Source organism: Dermacentor albipictus, chromosome 1 (genome assembly GCF_038994185.2).
Source record: "Dermacentor albipictus isolate Rhodes 1998 colony chromosome 1, USDA_Dalb.pri_finalv2, whole genome shotgun sequence".
Classification (NCBI taxonomy): Eukaryota; Metazoa; Arthropoda; class Arachnida; order Ixodida; family Ixodidae; genus Dermacentor; species Dermacentor albipictus.
Window position 1 is genome coordinate 193,805,877 of NC_091821.1, and position 20,215 is coordinate 193,826,091.

General features: G+C 41.4%; 2 protein-coding genes across 5 annotated transcripts in view; one reads left to right on the plus strand and one right to left on the minus strand.

Annotated features, from left to right (window-relative positions):
* LOC135898011 (E3 ubiquitin-protein ligase AMFR-like) overlaps window positions 1-3,026 on the plus strand; it is a 211,680-nt gene extending 208,654 nt beyond the window's left edge. For 2 of the 3 annotated variants that reach the window (XM_065426724.1, XM_065426725.2), the window contains exons 14-15: window positions 1,812-1,919; window positions 2,004-3,026. In XM_065426724.1, coding sequence (XP_065282796.1) covers window positions 1,812-1,919; window positions 2,004-2,127 — 232 coding nt within the window. In that variant the 3' untranslated portion in view covers window positions 2,128-3,026. The remainder of the gene's footprint in view (window positions 1-1,811; window positions 1,920-2,003) is intronic. The other variant, XR_010563233.2, reaches the window with a different exon arrangement.
* An 8,290-nt stretch (window positions 3,027-11,316) lies between these two features.
* LOC135898009 (uncharacterized) overlaps window positions 11,317-20,215 on the minus strand; it is a 31,000-nt gene continuing 22,101 nt past the window's right edge. For both annotated transcript variants that reach the window (XM_065426722.2, XM_065426721.2), the window contains exons 6-8: window positions 17,948-18,005; window positions 11,547-11,646; window positions 11,317-11,487 (exon numbers count right to left, since the gene is read on the minus strand). In XM_065426722.2, coding sequence (XP_065282794.1) covers window positions 11,419-11,487; window positions 11,547-11,646; window positions 17,948-18,005 — 227 coding nt within the window. In that variant the 3' untranslated portion in view covers window positions 11,317-11,418. The remainder of the gene's footprint in view (window positions 11,488-11,546; window positions 11,647-17,947; window positions 18,006-20,215) is intronic.

The window sequence follows — 20,215 nt, forward strand, 5'->3', positions numbered from 1 at the left end:
TTCTTTTTCTGCTTTAGAGCAGTCTGCACTCACAGAGAAGGGAGCTGTATCCAGAATTATGTCCTTCTTTTTTTTCGTTTTTACTTTGTGGTTCGCTGTACTCTTGATGGAAGGTCTCCCATGATTAAAACGTGCGAAAAACAGTTTATAACGTGGGCATTCACTTAGTGTTCAGTCTCTTTCCCGTTACGCGGCCGTGTCTTGAATACAGCCTTCATGGGCACTCTCCATGGCAAGCGTATGCCATCATCACAAGAAGATAATTAATCTTCTTCTTTTCTACAGCGCAGATTGCAACCAAACTTGGTGATTAGCTTCTTTATACATCTATAAATTCAAAACAAACAAAATTTGAAAATCAGTTTTTCAAGCAAAAATCACGATTTTAGCCCCAAATTTATTTATTTATTTATTTATTTATTTATTTATTTATTTATTTACACAATACTACAGGAAGCAATGTTTGGCCAAGCAGGAGAGGGTTTACAAAAGATGCTTTTTTAACATATTTTTAAATGAAACATAAGATGTGCATTCAACAACACATTTCGGTAAATGATTCCCCTTAATTGAGAAAACGTCCTCTCAGCACGTGCAAGTGACACAGAACACTCTTGAAGTTCCAGCCCAATTCGTGCTCCGTTAGTGGAGTTAAAAAGAGCACTCCACTGCGAGAGTGTTGACCTAAAATGACCAGTGGAACATGCGAACATACTCCAGATTGACCGGTGGAGTACACTTTCTCCACTACAGAGCAAACAAAAAAGAAGAAGAACCACTCCCAGACCATCAAGTGCAAATCACCATTAGTGGAAGCAATCTAAAATGCAAATTGAACTCTCATTTATCCTGCGTGTAGCATGCCACTTTCAATAAAATTTATGTTGAGGGGGCTATCAGCTTCATACTAACATGTAAGAATATCTAAAACACAACAAGGTGGGCTTGGCTTATCTGGTGTTTGTTTAGTGACTAAGCAAGAAATCTAGAGTTGTTATAGAGAGATTTGCATTTTCCCTTTAAATTATTTTTTAAAAAAAGATTTTGCGCATACCAATACTGTGTTCTTGCTCAAATATTGCAGCAAGATCACACTTTATGGTCTGGGCCATTCAATATAACACTTAGCACTGGTACTTACCTCGCTTGTAAAAAAAAAAAATTGAATTTGCCTTCGTCTAGGCATCTTAATGCCCACATTGCAACCCCCAGCGATTAATAGAAACCCAATGTTGAATTCCGTGCTTTTCTGTGCTTACTTCTGGCTATGGCTGTGTGCCAGAAATAGCATAGCTGTAATGTTTAAGACATCAGCCATTACAAGGGGCAAAGATGAACCAATTCTAAATTTTTTTTTCTAGCCTGGACAACCTGGACTGTAAAATGGGATCTTGCTGTGAAACTCGAGCAAGAACACAGCAGCAGTGCATGCAGAATATTTCAAAAATCATTTTCAAAGAAAAACAAATAGCTCTGTATTATTTAAGCATTTTCTGTGACATAAAGATTCTTAAGAGTGAAGCACAGTTTCATTGACTGTGATTTTTGATAGAGTATACACGAGCTCATTTGGCTCATGTGTAATTGTTTAAGTAAAACAGTTCAGCTTTAAAATTCAATTTCTTTTCAATTTGTCTAGTTACAAAAGTATTATTACCTTTTCTTTCTTCTTCACTAAAGATACAGCTCAACTTTTCATATTCTCTTTCACAATATGTAATTATTGCAGTGATAAGCATTGGTATTATGCAAAGCTATAGGTGTTTTGCTCAATGTGTTTCTGTGCCCCTAAGCTCTAGCGTGTTCTACAGGGACAACAGCATGGGGCCACAAATGGGTGGCCGCTTCTCCAAATCACCAAGTGAGAGAGAACGCATGCTGTCGCGGAGGAAAGAGGAGCTTCTCAAGATGGCCCGCAAGTGAGTATTGTACCATCATTGGGCTCCACACCTTAAGCCTATTGTATAGCATCTGCATTGAGCCATTGGTGTCTGGCTGTGCAGGAAATTCCTGGATCGATCAAAAGCAGGACCTTCACTGAATAACCTACGGCTGGCATCAGACCTGTCGAGCATGCCTCTCAGCCAGGCACACCGACGATCACGCCAGCCTCACTTGGGATCCTGAGGGAGGGAGACCTGTCCTTGTGTGGGTTGTGAGCTGCCCTTGTGGACATCACACCCATTTTGTACAGTCGGTCAACTTTAGTGAGACTGGTGTTCTCATGGTCACTGTTGAATCACGTGGACATTGTTGCAAACAGCAGAGAGCATTAGCCTTCTTGAAAGTCTTAGAAAAATGCTGCAGTGAGCTTCCCCCCTTTTTTTTTCTTCTTTTTACGTGTAAGCGCGTGCATGTGTGTATGTGTGTGTGTGAAAATGTGCATTCAATCTTCTGGTGACGCCCTCCTGCATACCGGCCATATGTGCACACCGAAGCATCTTCCGACTGTGGGTGCTGCAAGTGCGCTTGCCTAATCCAATGTCTACAGACTCTCGTGTGTTTCCGGCATGGTACTTGGCAACCAGGAACAGTTAAAAGATGGCCAAGCCAGGACAAGTGGACATGTCCAGTTGTGTGCTGTGCTTTGTGGGGCTTGGTAGCCGCATTTGTGTTCATTTTTGTGTGGGATATTCTCTTCTTGGCAAACTAGTTTCCAGAATGGGCACTAGCCTTGCGACTTTCAAGAGCTTTCTTTATGCACACTGTTGATTGTGCACGTCTGCACGCACAAAGAGGGCTTATTCTTTTTTTCTTCATTTTCTGTGAAAAAATTACTCAGTAATCATGGCACACTAGCCAGCTACTTTCGTGAGGATACTTGTTTCTGGCTATGCACCATGGATGCCCGCACACGCAACAGGAAGTCTTGCGAGGCAGTGCTTGGAAAGCATTGTCCACAGTCTCCTGGCTCATCCCATGCAAAAAGTTTGTCTAAATTAAGGCTCATGTTAGTAACTTGCTGTTTGTAATACACAGGATTTCTTTGCTGAAGTTCTTGTATTAAAGTGCATTATTTCAGCGCATTTGCGTGGTTTTTGAAGCCTCAGTAACTTTTTCAGGTTTGTCTCTTTTTACTTTAGAGTGAAATGCTTTGTTTACCAGATTTTTCTGCCAAATTGATGGCATTTTCTCAATCTTTCACATGTACCTTCACCAATTTATTTTCCCCCAATTTAGTGCCACATTTGCCTTCATGGCTATTGTGCAAAACAACTTTTTAGCTTATGTGCACTGTTGAACAAACACCAAGAACAAAAAAGCATTTTGATATATGTTGTTCTGACTTGGATTAATGAGCACCATGTACACCAGAAAAGCTAAAAATATTTTTATTTTCACTGCTACTTATGAGACATTTGGCAAACTAGTTTTCAGTCATGCTGGATTAAAACTCGACACTGTGCAAGAAAAAGTGCTGTGTATACTTAATTTATTGAGTAACTTGTGGATAGGGTAGAGCTAAGTACGTATACTGTTAAAAGAATTCTACAGTCTACTAAGAGACTGTCTCAAAAATATATAACATTGGCACCAAGGTTGTGCTGAAGTTTAAGCACAGCATTGTCAAGCAATCTGCTCTGTTATCGACAATTTGTCTAAGTTTTTGTTAAATGAGGAATTTCTTGTTTGCTTTGACAAAGATGGTGCATCCAATTTCCAGTCACATCTCTCCTTGGCCAACTTGTCATGTCTAATCTAAAAATCTTGTAAGCCTAACTGTTAACTATGCTACTTACTTGCAGCACTATGTCCACTGTATACATCTAGTGATTGACTATCATACTTCTCAGCTGAGCTGAAGTTACTCTTTTACTTTCAAGGCTGCAGAGGGTGTGTGAGGGTTGTTAGTTTGTGTACCAGCCAAAGAAATGTGCTTGCAATTCAACTATGGCATGTCAAATGGTAGAGTACTTTGCTGCTGGCATATTCAGAGCTCCTGTGAATCAACTTCTTTTTCTTCACGTATAGTCTTACACGTATTTATGTTACTGTCTGTACAGAGTTTTTACCAACAACTTAAGTTAAAGGGCAAAGTTGCTTTCATTGTAGCTTTTTGTAAATCTTGCTTCTTTGAAAAGTGAATAAAGTTGTTGCTCAAATAGGCAGCAGAAGTGCAATGCAGTTTAGATGCAGTGAAAGCTGCCTGCAGAACAATTTTTACTGCACTATAGTTTACGGCAGCTACACAAACATAAATTTAAGAACAATTCCTGAATTGCTTGCATAAAGCACAATTTATTGTTTCAGTGCACTTCCCAGGCATGCCAGTTGCCTTGTCGTTTTTGCAAAGTTGCAACAGAACAGTATTACACTTGAATAGTGCTCATACCAAGTTCTTCATCCAATATATGTCGTGGGAAAACGTGATGTGAAGTAGGCACATGAGCAGAATTGCATTGGCAGTCGGAATACCTGCTGACCATTATATCTTATGGTCAATCTCGCCAGGCATCACTTGGTGATTAAAGGCCAAATGCAACAAAATTTCATGTTGGCTAAATTTGTTACGAGTAGTATATGCCACTAAAGCAATCCTGGCAAAGCAGCAGATCTGATAATTGCTTGGTTGTCTTGTCAGCAACCTTTAAAGAGCACCTGAGCAGACAATGCGTTCATCTGGAGGTTGTTGCTGTGATGGAAGTCCCAGCACGTCGCTGTCGCCTTAAATTGAAGATCATGCTGAGGAGCCACACGCTGTAAGTCATTCATTACTCAAAGCGGTAATGGTAGTGTTTTTTTTTTTCTCTCTCTCTTCAGTTTAGGTATTAAAAACATTCAGTTGAGGGCTTAGCAGCTTCAGCGATGAGAGGATGCTGTCTAGAAATGATGCCCCATTGTCATGTCATGCAGTCATTATTATGTGCAAAAAAGTTGAGGAACCTTGCAGTCATGCTACTTCTGTTCATATCACCTTTAGCTTCTTGTCGGTGCTGTGACATCAGCTGCATGTTCCTTAAGATTTTCTGTTGCTGCTACTGCTTATTCATCCATACCATCTCCTAGTTCGCATATATCCACTCAACACTGCCTGTAGCAGAAAAAGCGATGTACTTGCTGTTGCCACTGAAACTTGCATCCATGTCGCAGCTCCGAGCCTGTGTTGTGAACACCCCATACCCTACCATGCCCCATGTGTTGCCGACTGGACTTGCACGATAGCTCAGGCACGGCATACCGAGACATTGCAGTGGTGTGAAAGGTTATTCATATTCACAAGAAGTTGCTTTAATTTTTCAATTGTGAAAGCAGTGTTCCCTGGATTAAGAGGAAAACAAGTGTACAGAAACTTGACTGACAATCTTCCTTGTCATGAGTCGTAGCAGTACACAGTGCCTTGGCCTTTCAAATCAAGATTTAAAGGTTTAGTAAAGCAATGAAGGGGGCTAGTTGATGAACATTCATGGTTATATTGCGCTCAGTTTTACACAGGCGATATTAAGTGAAGGACAGGATGTGGACGGACTTACGTATGTCCATGTCCTGCCCTTCACTTAATATCATCTGTGTAAAACAGTGCAATATAACCATGAAGATTTAAAGGACGTAAAATGCATGCACATGACAGGAAGGCAATGTTTCTTTTTAAATTCTATATCTGCTGCAGGGGACTAAGGCCTCTTGTAGTGATCCACAGTAATCCCTGTCTTGCATCCAGCAATTTTCATCCTGTTCCAGCAAATTTCAAAATATCATAACGTCACCAAATCCTCCCTCATCCTTAACTGGGTTTCGTTTCCCTTGGCGCCCATTCTGTTACTCTAAGAGGAGCAGACATGTGTAGCTGATATTCTAGTTGAGAGGAAGAAATAAAGTTGGATATTTAATTGGTTAATATCTAATTGATGTAAAATTACAGTTACTGAGTTGGGTTCCCAAGGAAGGGAAGCACAGTCGAGGACTGAAGAGAACTACATGGTGTAGGAAATTTGCAGGCATAAGATGCAGTCGACTGACAAAAGAAAGGGGTAGTTGGAGATCGCTTCCAGAATCCTGTAGTGCACAGAGCTTCATACTAAAATTGCCAGAGGGAAATACACATGCCACCAGTACAGTGCTTGGGAATGATGGGAATAGTACATGGACTTGTCAACTTCATCCTTTTGTCTTCTAACATCATATTGTAATATAATAGTGTCATCCCAAAGTTGCTGCATGTGGAAATGACTATTCTCATTTACCCTCTAATTTATCACTTGCATATATATGAAATGCTCGCTTGTGGCAAGTGTCACTGCCCAAAGGCAAACCAGAGCTAGCAGCATGCATACTCAAGTCTTGGGACTTGTTTATGTAGTCAAAATTACATAAGATAATGACGTATTTATCAATATAAAACACTGCATTGCTCTAAAGAAATGTATTGTGACTAGTCTGCAACACAGCCGAACTAGAAGTAAGCTGCAGTTTGCTTTCTCAACAGAGCCATGTCCAATTTTAGAAAAGTCTAAGTGCTACCGATCATTCCCAAGACAGCTCAGCAATTGCAGCACCAGATTGCCGAACGAATGGCCGCTCAAGGCACTTTACATGCTTTCGCAGCGTACTCTCACGCTCGGAAAAACTTTTATGTAGCACGTATTGAGCAACAGAAAGCTGTATCGGGATTTTGTCATGTTGTTCTACAATTTTTCATCCAGTTATAATATTTGAGGAGTTGATTAATTAATTAAGATTAATCATCTAATTAGGCACATTGCAAAAGATAATCAGTATCTCCAAGCAACTGCAAACAACATTACTTTGGCTCTGTCCATCTACGTGGCATATGCATATTTTTAATGTTTGGCTCAAGTTGCATGGGACAACCTGTAAACCCATTAGCTTGCTATTATTGTTGCACAAATAATCGCCAGGCAATTTCTAATACAATAGGGGCAAAACTTGACTTCAATCAACCCACAGAACAGGCAGGCTTTAGTAAGGGATATTCAACAAAAGGTCACATTCACATCATTAATGAGGTCATTGACAAGTCTGTTGAATGTAGCCAGCCCCTTTATACAGTATTCATACATTATGAAAAGGTGTTTATACTCAGTGGGGATACTAGCAGTCATGAAGGCATTGTGTTTTCAAGGTCTAGAGGAAGCATACATTGATATCTGGATTTCGCAGGGATAGCAATTCTCCACACATGCAAAAAAAAAAACTTTTTAAGAAGTGCGCCAGAAAAGGAGACACTATCCACTACCTCTCAATTTACGTTCACTATATGTTTGTGGGAAATATTCAAGATGCTAGATCTGCCAGAATAACATGGATTTAAGTGCGAGGATCAACAAGAAACATGTTGGCAACTTCCAGTGTGCAGACATTGTTGTGTTCAGCAATGCTGGAGAAGACTTGCAACAAAGTTTAAAAGTAGGTTTGAGGATAAATACGAAAAAGGCTAAGATAATGCTCCATAGCTTCTGAAAGCTATACAAAGCTATACATGATTTGGCACCCCCAAGTCATGACCAGCAGCCAAATGTTATCTTTAAGAAGTGTCAATTACTGCATTCTACCAGTACTAACCTATGAGGCAAGAACATGGATAATGAAGAAGCTTAAAAAAACTTTAATTTTGACCCCATGAAAACATATGGTTGATGGTTAAGTTCCCTTGAAAACAGATGGTTTTCAATGGGACTTAATTACAATCAGTAATTAAGAAAAGGTAATTACATTGCAAGCTTTGTTAGACTATATCCAGGGTGTCTACCAAGATGACATTTCTAAATACTCCGAGTTTTCCAGGTTTTGCCTGAGTGTCGCCCGATGCTGTCACTCTATAGTAAGCATGTTAAGAAATAAAAAAAACTACTTAATCCAGTTTGAATCGTAAGGAATAGCGTTTATTTTATTCAAAAAGAGAAGGGAGGGGTTGGTAAAATCCACAGCAAATAAAATATCTTCGAAAAGAATGGTAAAGCCCATTGCAAATCGTGTCGAACATTTTCAAATACGAATAAAAAGAGATGCACACAGAAGCAAATATTTTCAAATATGAGCTATGTCTGTCAATTGATGGCAAGCTCATTGGTATGAGGCCCGAACTTTGTCACAAGTGAGATTCTCTTTCAGCAGCTGGAAAGTCAACCTCAACTATCCTGACATATTCTCAGCCGGCACACAGTGCCTCAGTGTTGCGTTTCACTGCTTTAAATAGTTTGAGGGACACCTGCATCTCGGAGTGAGCCAATACTTTGTTTTTTGAGCTCAAGCTCCTTTAAGAAAGCGGTGGCGCACCTCCTTCCGTGTTCATTCCTCAATGCGTCTGTCCTTTCAGTTCTTGTCGTCCTTCCGCTATGCGTTCACCCCACAGACCATTTGAAGCATCCTCTTGGTCAGTTGTACTGACAACATCCAATTTCTCGGAATTCCTAGGGGACGCCAAAACGTCCAAAAAATAGGGCAGTCCGAAAAAAAATGAATGCATGTCTTTTACTGGCCATAACAGCTCAAATCACCACAGGCACGTCTGAAAAAGCTCTGAAGGCATGCCAGTACTTATTAAGCATATCGGTGCTCGTACTTTGACCATAGAATAAAGAACAGGAGACGGCGGGTGCACGCGTATATAATTAAGGAATACATAGAATACATGCTGTGTCACGTGACCTTTGCCCCTTCCCGCTCTTAAGAAGAAGCTTTAGGTCAGGCCTAACTCTGACGCGGCCTATTCAAATACATGTAAAATGCAAAAATGTTTTTCTAAAATAACCCCTGGACCGAATTTCATGAAATTTGTTGCATTTGAGAGAGAAAGTTAAATTCTAGTGACTGTTGGAACCGGAATATTGATTTAGGGCCCGAATTTTGTTTTAAAAACTTTTTAAAATTTGAAAGTAAAAAAAATGGAAGCATTAAGTTTACAAATTAATAGCTCTGCATCAAAAACAGATATCGCGGTTCTGTAAATGACACCCATTAGATCATTGAAAGCGGACAAATTTGGTATGTCAGTTTGTATGTTACATCAATTTGTTACGTTGTGTAAAGAGTTCTGCAAAAGCTGTATTTCCGTATTACTAAGTTTTTTTTATATTCATGTGTAACATATCAATTCTGTCCGCTTTAGATTTACTATTAGATTCAATTCACAGAATTGTGATACCATAGAATTGTAATCTTCATAGTTTCGTTTTCTGAAATTTTTCAATTGTGAATTTTTAATAAAAAAGTTGACGACCTAAATCAAAAATTCGAAACCAACAGTCACTAGATTTTGAGTCTTTCTTTTAAATGCAACAAACCTTCTAAAATGTGGTGCAGTGGTTGCCGAGAAAAACGAATTCTCCTTTTACATTTAGATAGGAGCACCCGAGCTAACGCTTCCTCTTAAGCTTCGCCGCAATACTTTGGTATGCTTCCCGCGTAACATTTCAGCATTGAGGCGAAGCCGACTTATGACGGGCATTATGCAACGCGTCGTGCTTTCCGAGCTTGAAAGCCAGTCGCGAAGATTACAAAGGTGGAGTCGGTGGTGTCGCTGACAGCGGCGAATTCTTTGAATGAAAAACACGGCACCGAACGGCAAGAAGCTTAATAGCGAACGTCGAAGCAGCTAGGCCTAGCGTTGCCGCGGTGGTGGCTACGGCCGCCAGCGGATCTGCGTGCGAGTGCGCCGGCTCGAGGCGGCGAGAAAATAAAAATGGCGATGGTGGTGGCTTTGATTAATTCCGTTTCGAACCTGCGGTCACGGCAAAAAGTCCGGAAAATCGGACGGCGAAGGGGGGTTCTTCCGTCCGATATTTCAGAGGTTCTTATACACTCTACGGGGAACGTGGTGATGCCGCGATGCCATCCGAATTATCGGGCATGTCCCAAAAAATCGGGCCTCCTGAAAATCTGGCGTTGACTGCACACTGGCAACACCTACAACCAGCGACACGGCGTCAAAGACGATTTGTTACGATTCCTCTATGTTACTCGAGCCAGCATTAGCGCGACATTCGTTCTTTCAATAAAATTTTTAAAAAAATTAAATTATGGGGTTTTACGTGCCAAAACCACTTTCTGATTATGAGGCACGCCGTAGTGGAGGACTCCGGAAATTTCGACCACCTGGGGTTCTTTAACGTGCTCCTAAATCTAAGCACACGGGTGTTTTTTCATTTCGCCCCCATCGAAATGCGGCCACCGTGGCCGGGATTCGATCCCGCGACCTCGTGCTCAGCAGCCTAACACCATAGCCACTGAGCAACCGCGGCGGGTTCAATAAAATTACAGCTAATTTCCCCTCATAGAAGCACAAATTCCCTGAATTTTCGCCGAGCATTTTCAGGCTAATCAAAATGCCTTACAATTCCCGGTTGGTAGACACCCTGTATAATATCACTTGTCCTCGTACCCAGAAACTGCTGCAGACCCAGGTAGCACACATTATAACATTGCAGTTCTGTTATGCATGTTGTACTAACATGACATGTTCGACGATAACATTACTTCAATGTTAAGGCTCATCAGAATACGAGTGCCAAGTCATAAATGTATCGTGGTGAATAAGTATGTGCACGGGGCAGCAATCAAGCAAATCTATAGCCAGAAGTTTTTTCTGCATATTGCTCTGCAAACTGAAATTGACGTTCAACAAAATCTGAACAATTTAAGTGCTTATTCCAGTTCACACTATATTTAAAAATCGCAATGCAGTTGAAGAGCCTAGCGGGTCACGAGGGTTGTGATGGCAAGTTTGATGCTGATGGAATTCCCGACAGAACTTTAACTCGGAGTTATGATACAGCAGGATAGGAGTGCAGTAGAGACAGCTGCAGCAGCTGCTTGACAAAGCTAGCATGTAAGAAAAAAACGGCTGTTTTGTCTCCACTGACTTCTGCGCGGAAGACATGGAAGGTCCAGTTTTTGTCTTAAAAAGCACTTGCGCTTCAGACAGCATGTGAATAACGAAGCTATCACGTGGCTGCTGCGGAGGTAGAGACGCTGGCCGTGCAGTCGTGCCAACAGCAGTACGTATTGGTGGCAGCAGCATGCCATGCACATTTGCTGCCAGTGTTCATGGAGCTTTCGATTTTTCAGTTAGAGGAGGTCCTGGCTATATTAATGAGACAAACATATGTGTACTTCTATGGGTTATGTTCATTTGTCCAGTGTTCAGACAGTAATTTTTTATATTAATGAGGACAAATGATTTGAAAAGTTTGGTGCCCACAAATAATGGCCATAAATAAAGTCATCCACTTTAACAAGGGTTACAATACCGATGCTCAACTGTAGTTCACACAAGCCAGGTTTTCTAATCAATACTCCATTTATCTAATTAGCAAGATAACCATTATGTATGCATAAGGAAAAGACTTCTCTTTGAAGGTCAGTCAATTATTTATTTACATCCCAAGTATACACATCACATACAGCAGAAATAAAATAACCACCAATTGCAAGTTCAAATAACTAGCATTGCTGAACCATTCAAAGATTAGTGAATGGCTTGTTAATTGGAAAGTTGATGCAGCCTGTCAAAGCCTTCTCTTGAATGGCCTGAAATACAAAAGAAAACACTTGTAAAGGACACTCATTTTTAAATGAAGTAGGCTTACCTTGTTGTACAGCTGTGCCATAAGACGGTTTGTTCTGTACTGTTGCTCTCGCCGCAACCTTGTTTTCGAGTCAATAACTTCAGGAAGCTTTTGATACACCCTAGGAAATAAAAAATAAAAGACAGCAGACTTTAGCAGTTCCTTCGGCTCTGAACTAATTTACTGCAACAGCAGCATTCTCCCACAGTAAAGACCACTGTTTTATATTCGCTCGCCTGCTTTTTCCTCAAATAACTGATTCACCCACAATGGCAAACTAGACAAGAACCCAGCAGTTATAGGGCTGACTTAAGGTGGAGGGTTGTGGTCATATTAAAATGCATTAATTTAGAGTAAGAACTTGAAAAAAATATGTATATTCATTACAATATTTAAAACATATTTATAACCGTGTGATAGCACAGAAAGAATAGTGTCGATTAGATAAGTAAGCTCTGACTTTTTATTCTTTGTGATGTATGCAACTTCCTTTTTGTATGGCATAGTATTGCATGTTGTGGAACTCTCAGTCTCTGCCTGTCTAAGGAGGCTACATTTATTTAGTTAAAATGTACAGCTTTTTGGAGCCTTTTATTTACAGCTGTTTTTCAAGATTATTTCAAGATACTTTACAGGCCCCATGAGGAGCACTGAGTAAGGGGGCCATCATGTCTGTAAGTTGTACACGAGAATACCGTAAAGATAAGTAGAAATAATTGCTGCAAAACAGGGTTACAAATGCAGAGCTGCGGTAGTAAACAAACATCGGATAAATTTTATCCTGCACATTGCTCGCACACATAATCAAACGTGTGCAATGGTGATTCAGATAATGTTCAACAAGGTTCAAAACCAAGCTAGTTAGTGTTCCATGAATTATAGCAAACACCGGGACAAGGACAAGAATAGACAAAGTGCTGACTGCAAACTTCTCAGGTAATCTTGGTGCATCAGGCTTATTTCTGTTTTTGTGTTATAAAGGTGAGGTGGCCTTGTGGCCAGTGCAACAAGTTTCGAGAACTTGTGTAACAGTCACATTTCTTTGTTTCAGTTTTTCAGTAGGACAACGTCCAAGCACCTATCTGCCTGACGTGACAGCAGCATGGAATTTGAGATTACCTTCAAACTTGAAGTCTCTTTACACCATTTATATTCATATTTTGTGCAAATCAATATTTAGGCCACAGGTAGGGAGACAGCTACTGTCTTAACTATGTCGTGATTTTCAGACTCAATGACTCGTATTAAGGGTCCCGCCTGGGGTAACCAACTCTGCACGAGGCCAAAATGTCTACTACAGCTGATGTCACGAGCAAAACAATGCAGTGCCACCTGTCAGATTTGAGTGGTTTCATTTCCTTGTACATTTGCAGTGCTGCTATACCGGGCACTTGGCAGCTGTAAATCCTGTAAGCCACTATGTAAACTATGTGGCAATGCCACAGAAACATAGCTGTTGTTTCCCACCAGCCAAGTAATTCTCAGCGTATCCTCTATTGTGGGTATGTATACCATGTTTGGGGCTTATCATCATCACTGCCTGCCTCCTTTGTGCTTTCACCACGCTTTTCACGAGCATGACAATGCCGAATTGCAGGAAAACATACCGACATCTTATCAAGAACAATTTCTATGAGATGCACATATCTTTCTTGTCCACAACAGCACTTTTTTTTATACTCTTATGTAGAATTAATACATTTTTATACGACTGCACACCTCCCCACTAACAAACGGCCCTGTAATAGACTCTTTTTCCCGTTTCCCAGTGTGTGAACGCTATCAAATAGCAGACTTGTGCGTTAGCGGTACCACGTAATGTAATCCTCATCCACTACAATATTGCTTGGTCTGGCCTTGGAAATATATGTACAGACGCCACTGCTCCCAGAGTCTGTGTGGAGAGCTAAGCCTTGCACTAAATGTCCAGCACAATTGTCATGCAATAGCTCACAAGTTAGTGCGCTTGACTCCCCCAATGGATGTTGCTTGACTGAAATAGGCTCAAATCCCTGTGATGGCTGCTGTGGTGAAGAAAATTTTTTTCTTCACGCTGTGGCAATGATGCCGCTGAGGATGATGAGGGGGCCCAATAACAAAAATCATTGCTGTTTGTCACTGATGACAACTACAGTCAGCATAACGGGATGGACAAACGGACAAGGCAAACCCAATTTCGAGCACTTAAAGGGCCCCTCACCAGGCCCCGTTGCAAATTTTGGTTATATGCTGGAAGTTGTTACGTGTCCTCCAAGGAGCGTTCTGCCACAAAAATTTTTCAAATCGGCTCATTAATAGCCGAGATAGAAATATTTCAGTGCCGCGAACCCATGATTTCAGCAGGCGGGCTCCACTGCCAAGCAGGGCACTCTCTCCACTCGCCGTCAAGCCTTCACAGATGAAATTCCTTCCTTGCGTTCTGCCACACCAGACCTCGAGGATCGCGTGACACATACGTCACAGGCCCCGCCTTCATTTCTCTCTCTCTCTCTTTTTTTTCTCCTGCGGTACCCATCTCCGGTGACCGCGCCGCATGCGAGCTGTTGTCTCGTTCACGCAGTGCACGATTTCGCGTGCTGTGCACAAGGACACATGACTAGCGGTATAATTCAGTGCTACATGAATACTTAGGCACAACAAGCGGATTGCAGAGCGTGATCACGCACTGAAACACAGTAGAAAATGGCATAGTTTCGGTACCTGTGCATGTGACCGCACGACCGTGGGAACAAGCAGACGAAGCGGAAGTACATCTCTCTTGCTTCGGTGCGAAGTAAAACAAAAAACACGCAGACATTCCGTTTATGTGTTTTATTATTTCTCTAAACTTAAATTCATCAATTCAAGCAACAGATCACACAGATAACAGATGTTGTCTTGAATAATTCTCGAAGTTGCGTGTCACCACGAGCGACGTCACACTGCGTCACCGTCCACCTTGGAGTGCAGCGGCACTCCAAGGTGGAGGGAAACGGCATTCGGATTGAAATTTCAGATCTTTCCACGGCGCGTAGCGATGCAATACTTTACAGACATGATGGTTATCGTGCCACGTATGCTCTGCGCTTGTCAGCTCAAAATGGCCAGACCTGGTTATGGTGGCTAGAGGGGAAGGTGTCAGCATCGGCTGGGCTGCGCCGCGTATGGCGGTGCGGCATTTTTTCATGACAGCGACAGGTGGCGCGCTCGTCGTCTCCGAGATGCCTAGCGTGATGTGTTTGAGCAAACTCTCCGGCTCCAAGCGCACGTCGTGAAGTCTGTGGTGAAGTTAGCTTCGCCTTCCCCGCTTTTGTTTGCTTGTCATAAGAAGTTCTGAGTAACCTTCTTGACTCACGCCACTGGAAAAATTTGGTCGGTATGCAGAGTAAGCTGGATGATCTCGTGGATGTGGGCCACCTAAATGAAGTTCATGAGATGGTAAAGCATTGTGATGCGATGCCAGATCATCGTGAAGTGGTGGGATCAAATAGCGACTCTCGCATACCCTACAACGTTAGCGGGTATGTTACCAGGGAAATGCTAATGAGAACAAAGTGCGAATATTGTTCTTTAACTGTTGCTTCAAGCAAAAGACTCGCGCTTGCTTTACCCATCTCAGGCTCGCGGCCTACTTACCCATCTCAGGCACTAAAGGACTTGGTTGCTGCGATGGAAGATGCCTTCACGCACTGTTTCAGCTTTAACAAGTTGAAGGCTGACAGCATCATGGGCCTTATTTCCTGCCTGTCAATAAATAAGCTGGATATGGTTGGCTGTATGCAGCATAGCGTAGAAATCACCAACCAAGTGATACGGCTTTTTGTCATCACGAGGTTGCACGTCCTTGTCGCAGGAGAGAACGCATCGAAGCAAGGGAAGCGAGAAAAAATTAAGTACCTAAGTTGAGGCGCACAACATAACTGCATAACTGCAAAGTTTATATCAGCGTTTGTATATGTAAAACAGGAATTGTTCACATCACATTGTATGCCCAGAAATATCTGCATATCTGAACAGAATTTACCACCCGACAAATTATTGTTTGCACTGCACCTTGTTCACCGTTTCTGGGTATATACCTCCATTATATATTGGATCTGCGCTCCATTTAGTGTCATATTGTTTGTTTGAGAGCTAACAACCATGTATATAGAGTCGTGTGCATTATTTTATTAACAATAAATATTCTTTTTAAGGCATTTTTGGCATTATTTGAGCGGTACTAAATACGCGAGCTTAGTTCTTTGCAGGTTTCTAATATTGGAAAACAAATTTCCCTTAACGCTCTCATGTTATGCTGAGTTTTGACCATTGGTGCCTACAGTTCTACCTTTCATTGCAAAATTAAATAAACTTGAAATAATCATGGGTCTTTGAGCGGCCCGTTTCAACTGAGGCGTGCACTTCAATGAGGTGCGCACCAACCAGTAGACGATTAGGCGAAGCGCCTGTAGCTCAAGGCACTAATAAAGTCACGCCAGACATAACTGGATACGGCACCCCATAATAGTCCCTTAAAATGTTAAAGCGGCATTGGCAAACTGCAAACAACCGCCTACTGCGGAAGCTTTCTGTTTGGTGCAATTATGAGTTTCACAAGTGTTGCACTGAGCGCGAAGCTAAAGCGCGGTGATAAAATGACCAAAATTTAGTACACAGTACGTTAGGCCAGCTGCAGTGATAAAGTCGCCTAGCCTTTAAAATGATTTTCCTATGCGCGTATTGCGCCCCAAGAAGCCGCGGAGCGAGAAAGCACTTCACAGCGGAACCAAATAACCGCAGCGGACCTTAGCCAGCGTACGGGAGGCATCTCGGAGCCGACAGCAGTGCCGCCGCATCGTCCTGAAAAAATGCTGCCTCTCCGGCGCTCCGATGCCGACACCTCCCCCTCTAGCCACCATAACCTGGTGAGGGGCCCTTTAAGGGGGGACATGGGTTGTTTAGATAACTTTATTCCTTGATCAAATCTGACAAAACTGCACACACTCATTCAGTGTTTTGTGTTTATTTTAAATATCTAGTTATATTTTGCATATACATAGTAGTTGCCGAAACAATTAAAACTTACCTGCTAAAGGGAAAGTTGCGAACAACATATAGTTGGATACTACAGTGCATAGGACAGCAATGTTGGAAACAGATTCGAAACTGAACAATTATTTGTCATTTTTAAAGCCTACTGAAGTTCTATGTTCACAATATCAGTAATAAGAGCAAATGTAAATGTAAATAAAAAAATCAATTTGGAGCTGAACATAAAAAAAAAATCTGCTCTCAGCATTGCCTCCTCAATACAGTAAAAAAAATCTAGTCGTCCTACATCTAAAGGTATTGATACAGCAAACAAGCAAAGTGACCAGAAACATGTTTTGAGAAAAATAAGAAAAAGAAACTTTACTCAGTGCTTTGCTTACTGCATTGCTTACTGGAAAGAGAGGCAATACTGAGACACATCATACACATGCATTTCACATGGCATTGATAAAAGACTCTGCCAGAGGGGCCACTGAAGTCAGGTTTTCTTTTCAGGGTCAAAAAACATGCAAAGCAATTTGAAGCAAGGTGAACTTACAGCAACATATTCATTCTCTAGGCATGAGCTAACCATACCTTTCGAAAAAAATTTAAATTGGCTACCTCCTTCTCTTTCAAAAATATAATAAACTTTGTCCTTTGTGTATATTTAAGAATATTGTGTAGGTGCATGGTGTTTACAGTGAAAATTTAAAAGAATGTTGAAGCGAGAAAATAGGGATAAGGCAGCTGTCATAAGTTTTCTAATGCGCGTGTCCTCCTATTGTCAGGATTTGCAGAAATAAAGTAAAAGTATGAATTAAAAGTAGGGCACGTCCACGCCAGCAATGATACAGTAAGCTATTGGCCACAATAAAATTCTAAGTGAAAAGGTCGAGGCAAGTAAAAAGAAACCTCAAATGATATGGGTGAAAAAACTCTGGTAATGAAAATTTAGGTGTGTGTGTGGGGGGGGGGGGGTAGCCTTTAACATTGCCATGTGGGGGGGGGGAGGCTTGGGCCCTGGACTACTTTTTCGCTGGCTTTTTCTTTCATACCCATTCAGCGCAGGGTAGCGGTGGCACGAAAAGTAAATGAGAAGACTCGCTCTTTCAAACAAGACAAGATGGCTGGGGTCAGAAACTTAAAACAGCAACTATGCGTCACGGAAAAAAAGCCCTTTTATGCGCGTTCATCAGTAAAAATACAGCTTGCTGATGTGATATAAAACGCCATTATCACCAAAACATTGGCCCAAGATGGATGAAAATTTCTGAGATAACGCATCAGACACTGTAGAATCCAAAAATAATGTATGCAAAAAAAGTTATTATTCCACGATTTTTTGGCCTCCAAGACCCGTGTGCCCCCTTAGCTGCTGTCACAGTAAACTGTTTTAACTTCACACTTTCACAAGCTAAGAAACCTACCTCTCAGTCTGTTCTCTCATTTCCTTGTGTGTAAATGTCTTCTTTGTTGAGGCTCTTCCTTTGTTGGTAGGGAAAAAAAAAAGAAGAGGCACAATCAAGCAGGGTTTCCATTTTCACTTATCATTTAACGTCCAAGCTGGAGCTGCACTCAGCCTAACACTCTACATCAATGCAGTTGAACATCTATATAACAAACATGGATATAACAAAGTACCAGATATAACAAAGTAAATCCAAAATTTGGTTAGCCATGTTTTATTTCGGTGAGTATTGCACTGCTAAAATGAAACCAAAACTGCAAGATTCAAGACAATATCAGCTATAGCAAAAGAAATATCTGTTTGCTCGTATTAATGTATCTACTCTGCTAGCAAAGACGTCGAATACTCAGCAAGAGCAACTGGAAATGGCACATTCTGAATGCACATGGCCATTTTGAGCCAAAAGCTTGGCTTGCTTGCAACTGGCGAGCCAGGATGCTAGTGAGATCACATGGCTGGATCTTAATGATGGTAGAAAGTGCATTTGTAATTTAGTTTGTACTACTTAGATTCACATCAAACTGCAGAGCTCCAAGATAGATGGCAACAAGTTCAAAATGATGCATTTCGTCCTGTGTCTCAATTTATCCCACCTTGTGGTAAAATTGGTAAATGAAGAAAGGGACAAATAAGAGAGAACAGGCATACTGAGTTGTCCATAACCACATGTTACAGCCCTAGAATTGGGCTATACACCATCTCACCAACTCTGTGGAGAGGAAAGTATGGGGTGTGCCGTGGCAGCCAAAGATGCGCAAGAATATGCCATTTGACATCCTATATGGCACATTTGCTTTGTTTTGGCTCAACTAAACTACACAAAGAGGATTGGGTTGCATTGTTAGAACCTAAATAACTGCTTTTAATAGTACTTATAGAACTACTACAAGAACCATGCTCGCGTGTTCACTGACTGTACAACGCAGGTAGTCTATAAAATCCTGCTCAATTAGAAACGTTGCTATATCGGGCAGACAGGAAGGTGCATTAATTTTCGCTTATGCGAATATGCTGCTTCACTAAAAGGAAACCCACACAGTCATCTGACTGCCCACTGTAACAGGTGTGGTTGCACCCCGATCTTTAACCCTTTCAGGGTCAATGATGTAAATATACGGCACCGCAAACAAGTCTAAAATGGTCGATGCCGTATATTTATGGCGCCGTCTGTACATTTAAAAAGTGCGCCAATTTCCTAACTTTTTATTTCCTGGCAAGTGCTGCTACTATGTGGGAATACAGGGAATTTTTTTCTCGCACCTCCCCCTCTCAGTTTTTGTTGCAGGGTTTGTTTTAGAGCTAGTTTGCCCCGCGCGTCTATATACTACCGCTCGTGCATTGGCGCGCGCACAAGCAGGCGACGCTTTTGGCTTCTTGCACTCGCAAAACTGATGGCTATCTCGTTACTAATCGCTCAAAGGGCGACCGCCTGTTTCTCGCTCGTTTAGTGCTCACAAGGGCACGCATAGAAGGGATGCCGCCGAGCATGCGTTTCCTTTTCTTTTTTGGGAGACTTGCAAAAACGAATTGCCTCTGATGGGTGATTAGATGAAGATTAGCGGAAGTTTGTAACACGTTTTGCTCTTTTGACGGGCACACAACCACACAGTTTTCTTGAATCTGCTCACCTACACAGTTTGATTACACTATGGACGTAAATATTAGTGCAAGAGCAGGAACATTTGAGACTTGCGAAATATTCTCATGTGCACATTTTCTAAGCTTTGAACTATGTGTATAACAATGCATCAAATCTTTAATTCTTATAAGTTTATTTTCTTTTTTTTTTATTGTTATTCATGAATAAATGGTACATATATACCAACGCAAAATATTTTTTTCTCACTTTACGGTCACCCTAGGAAAATTATGGCAAATTTTTTTTCGAAATAGGTCCCTCAGAAGAATTGGAATCTGCAAACAAAAAAATCGACCCTGGGCGGTCGCATATGTTGAAAAAAAAATCTACCCTGAAAGGATTAAGAAGTGCGAAATAATTGGAAGATGTGAAGGGTGAAAGTGATTGAAATGGTTGTCAGTTAATGCAAGCAGGAAATTTTTGAGGCCTTTTACATATTCACAAGTAGCTATACATGAGTCATTTCTGCATCCCTCACGCCATCAACAAAAGAACTGGATTATCTCCATGGCTAACGCTTATACTTTTTTTTTTCTTTCATGATGTCTTTATACACTGCTTCTGCAAATAAAACATTTGGTTTGCCAG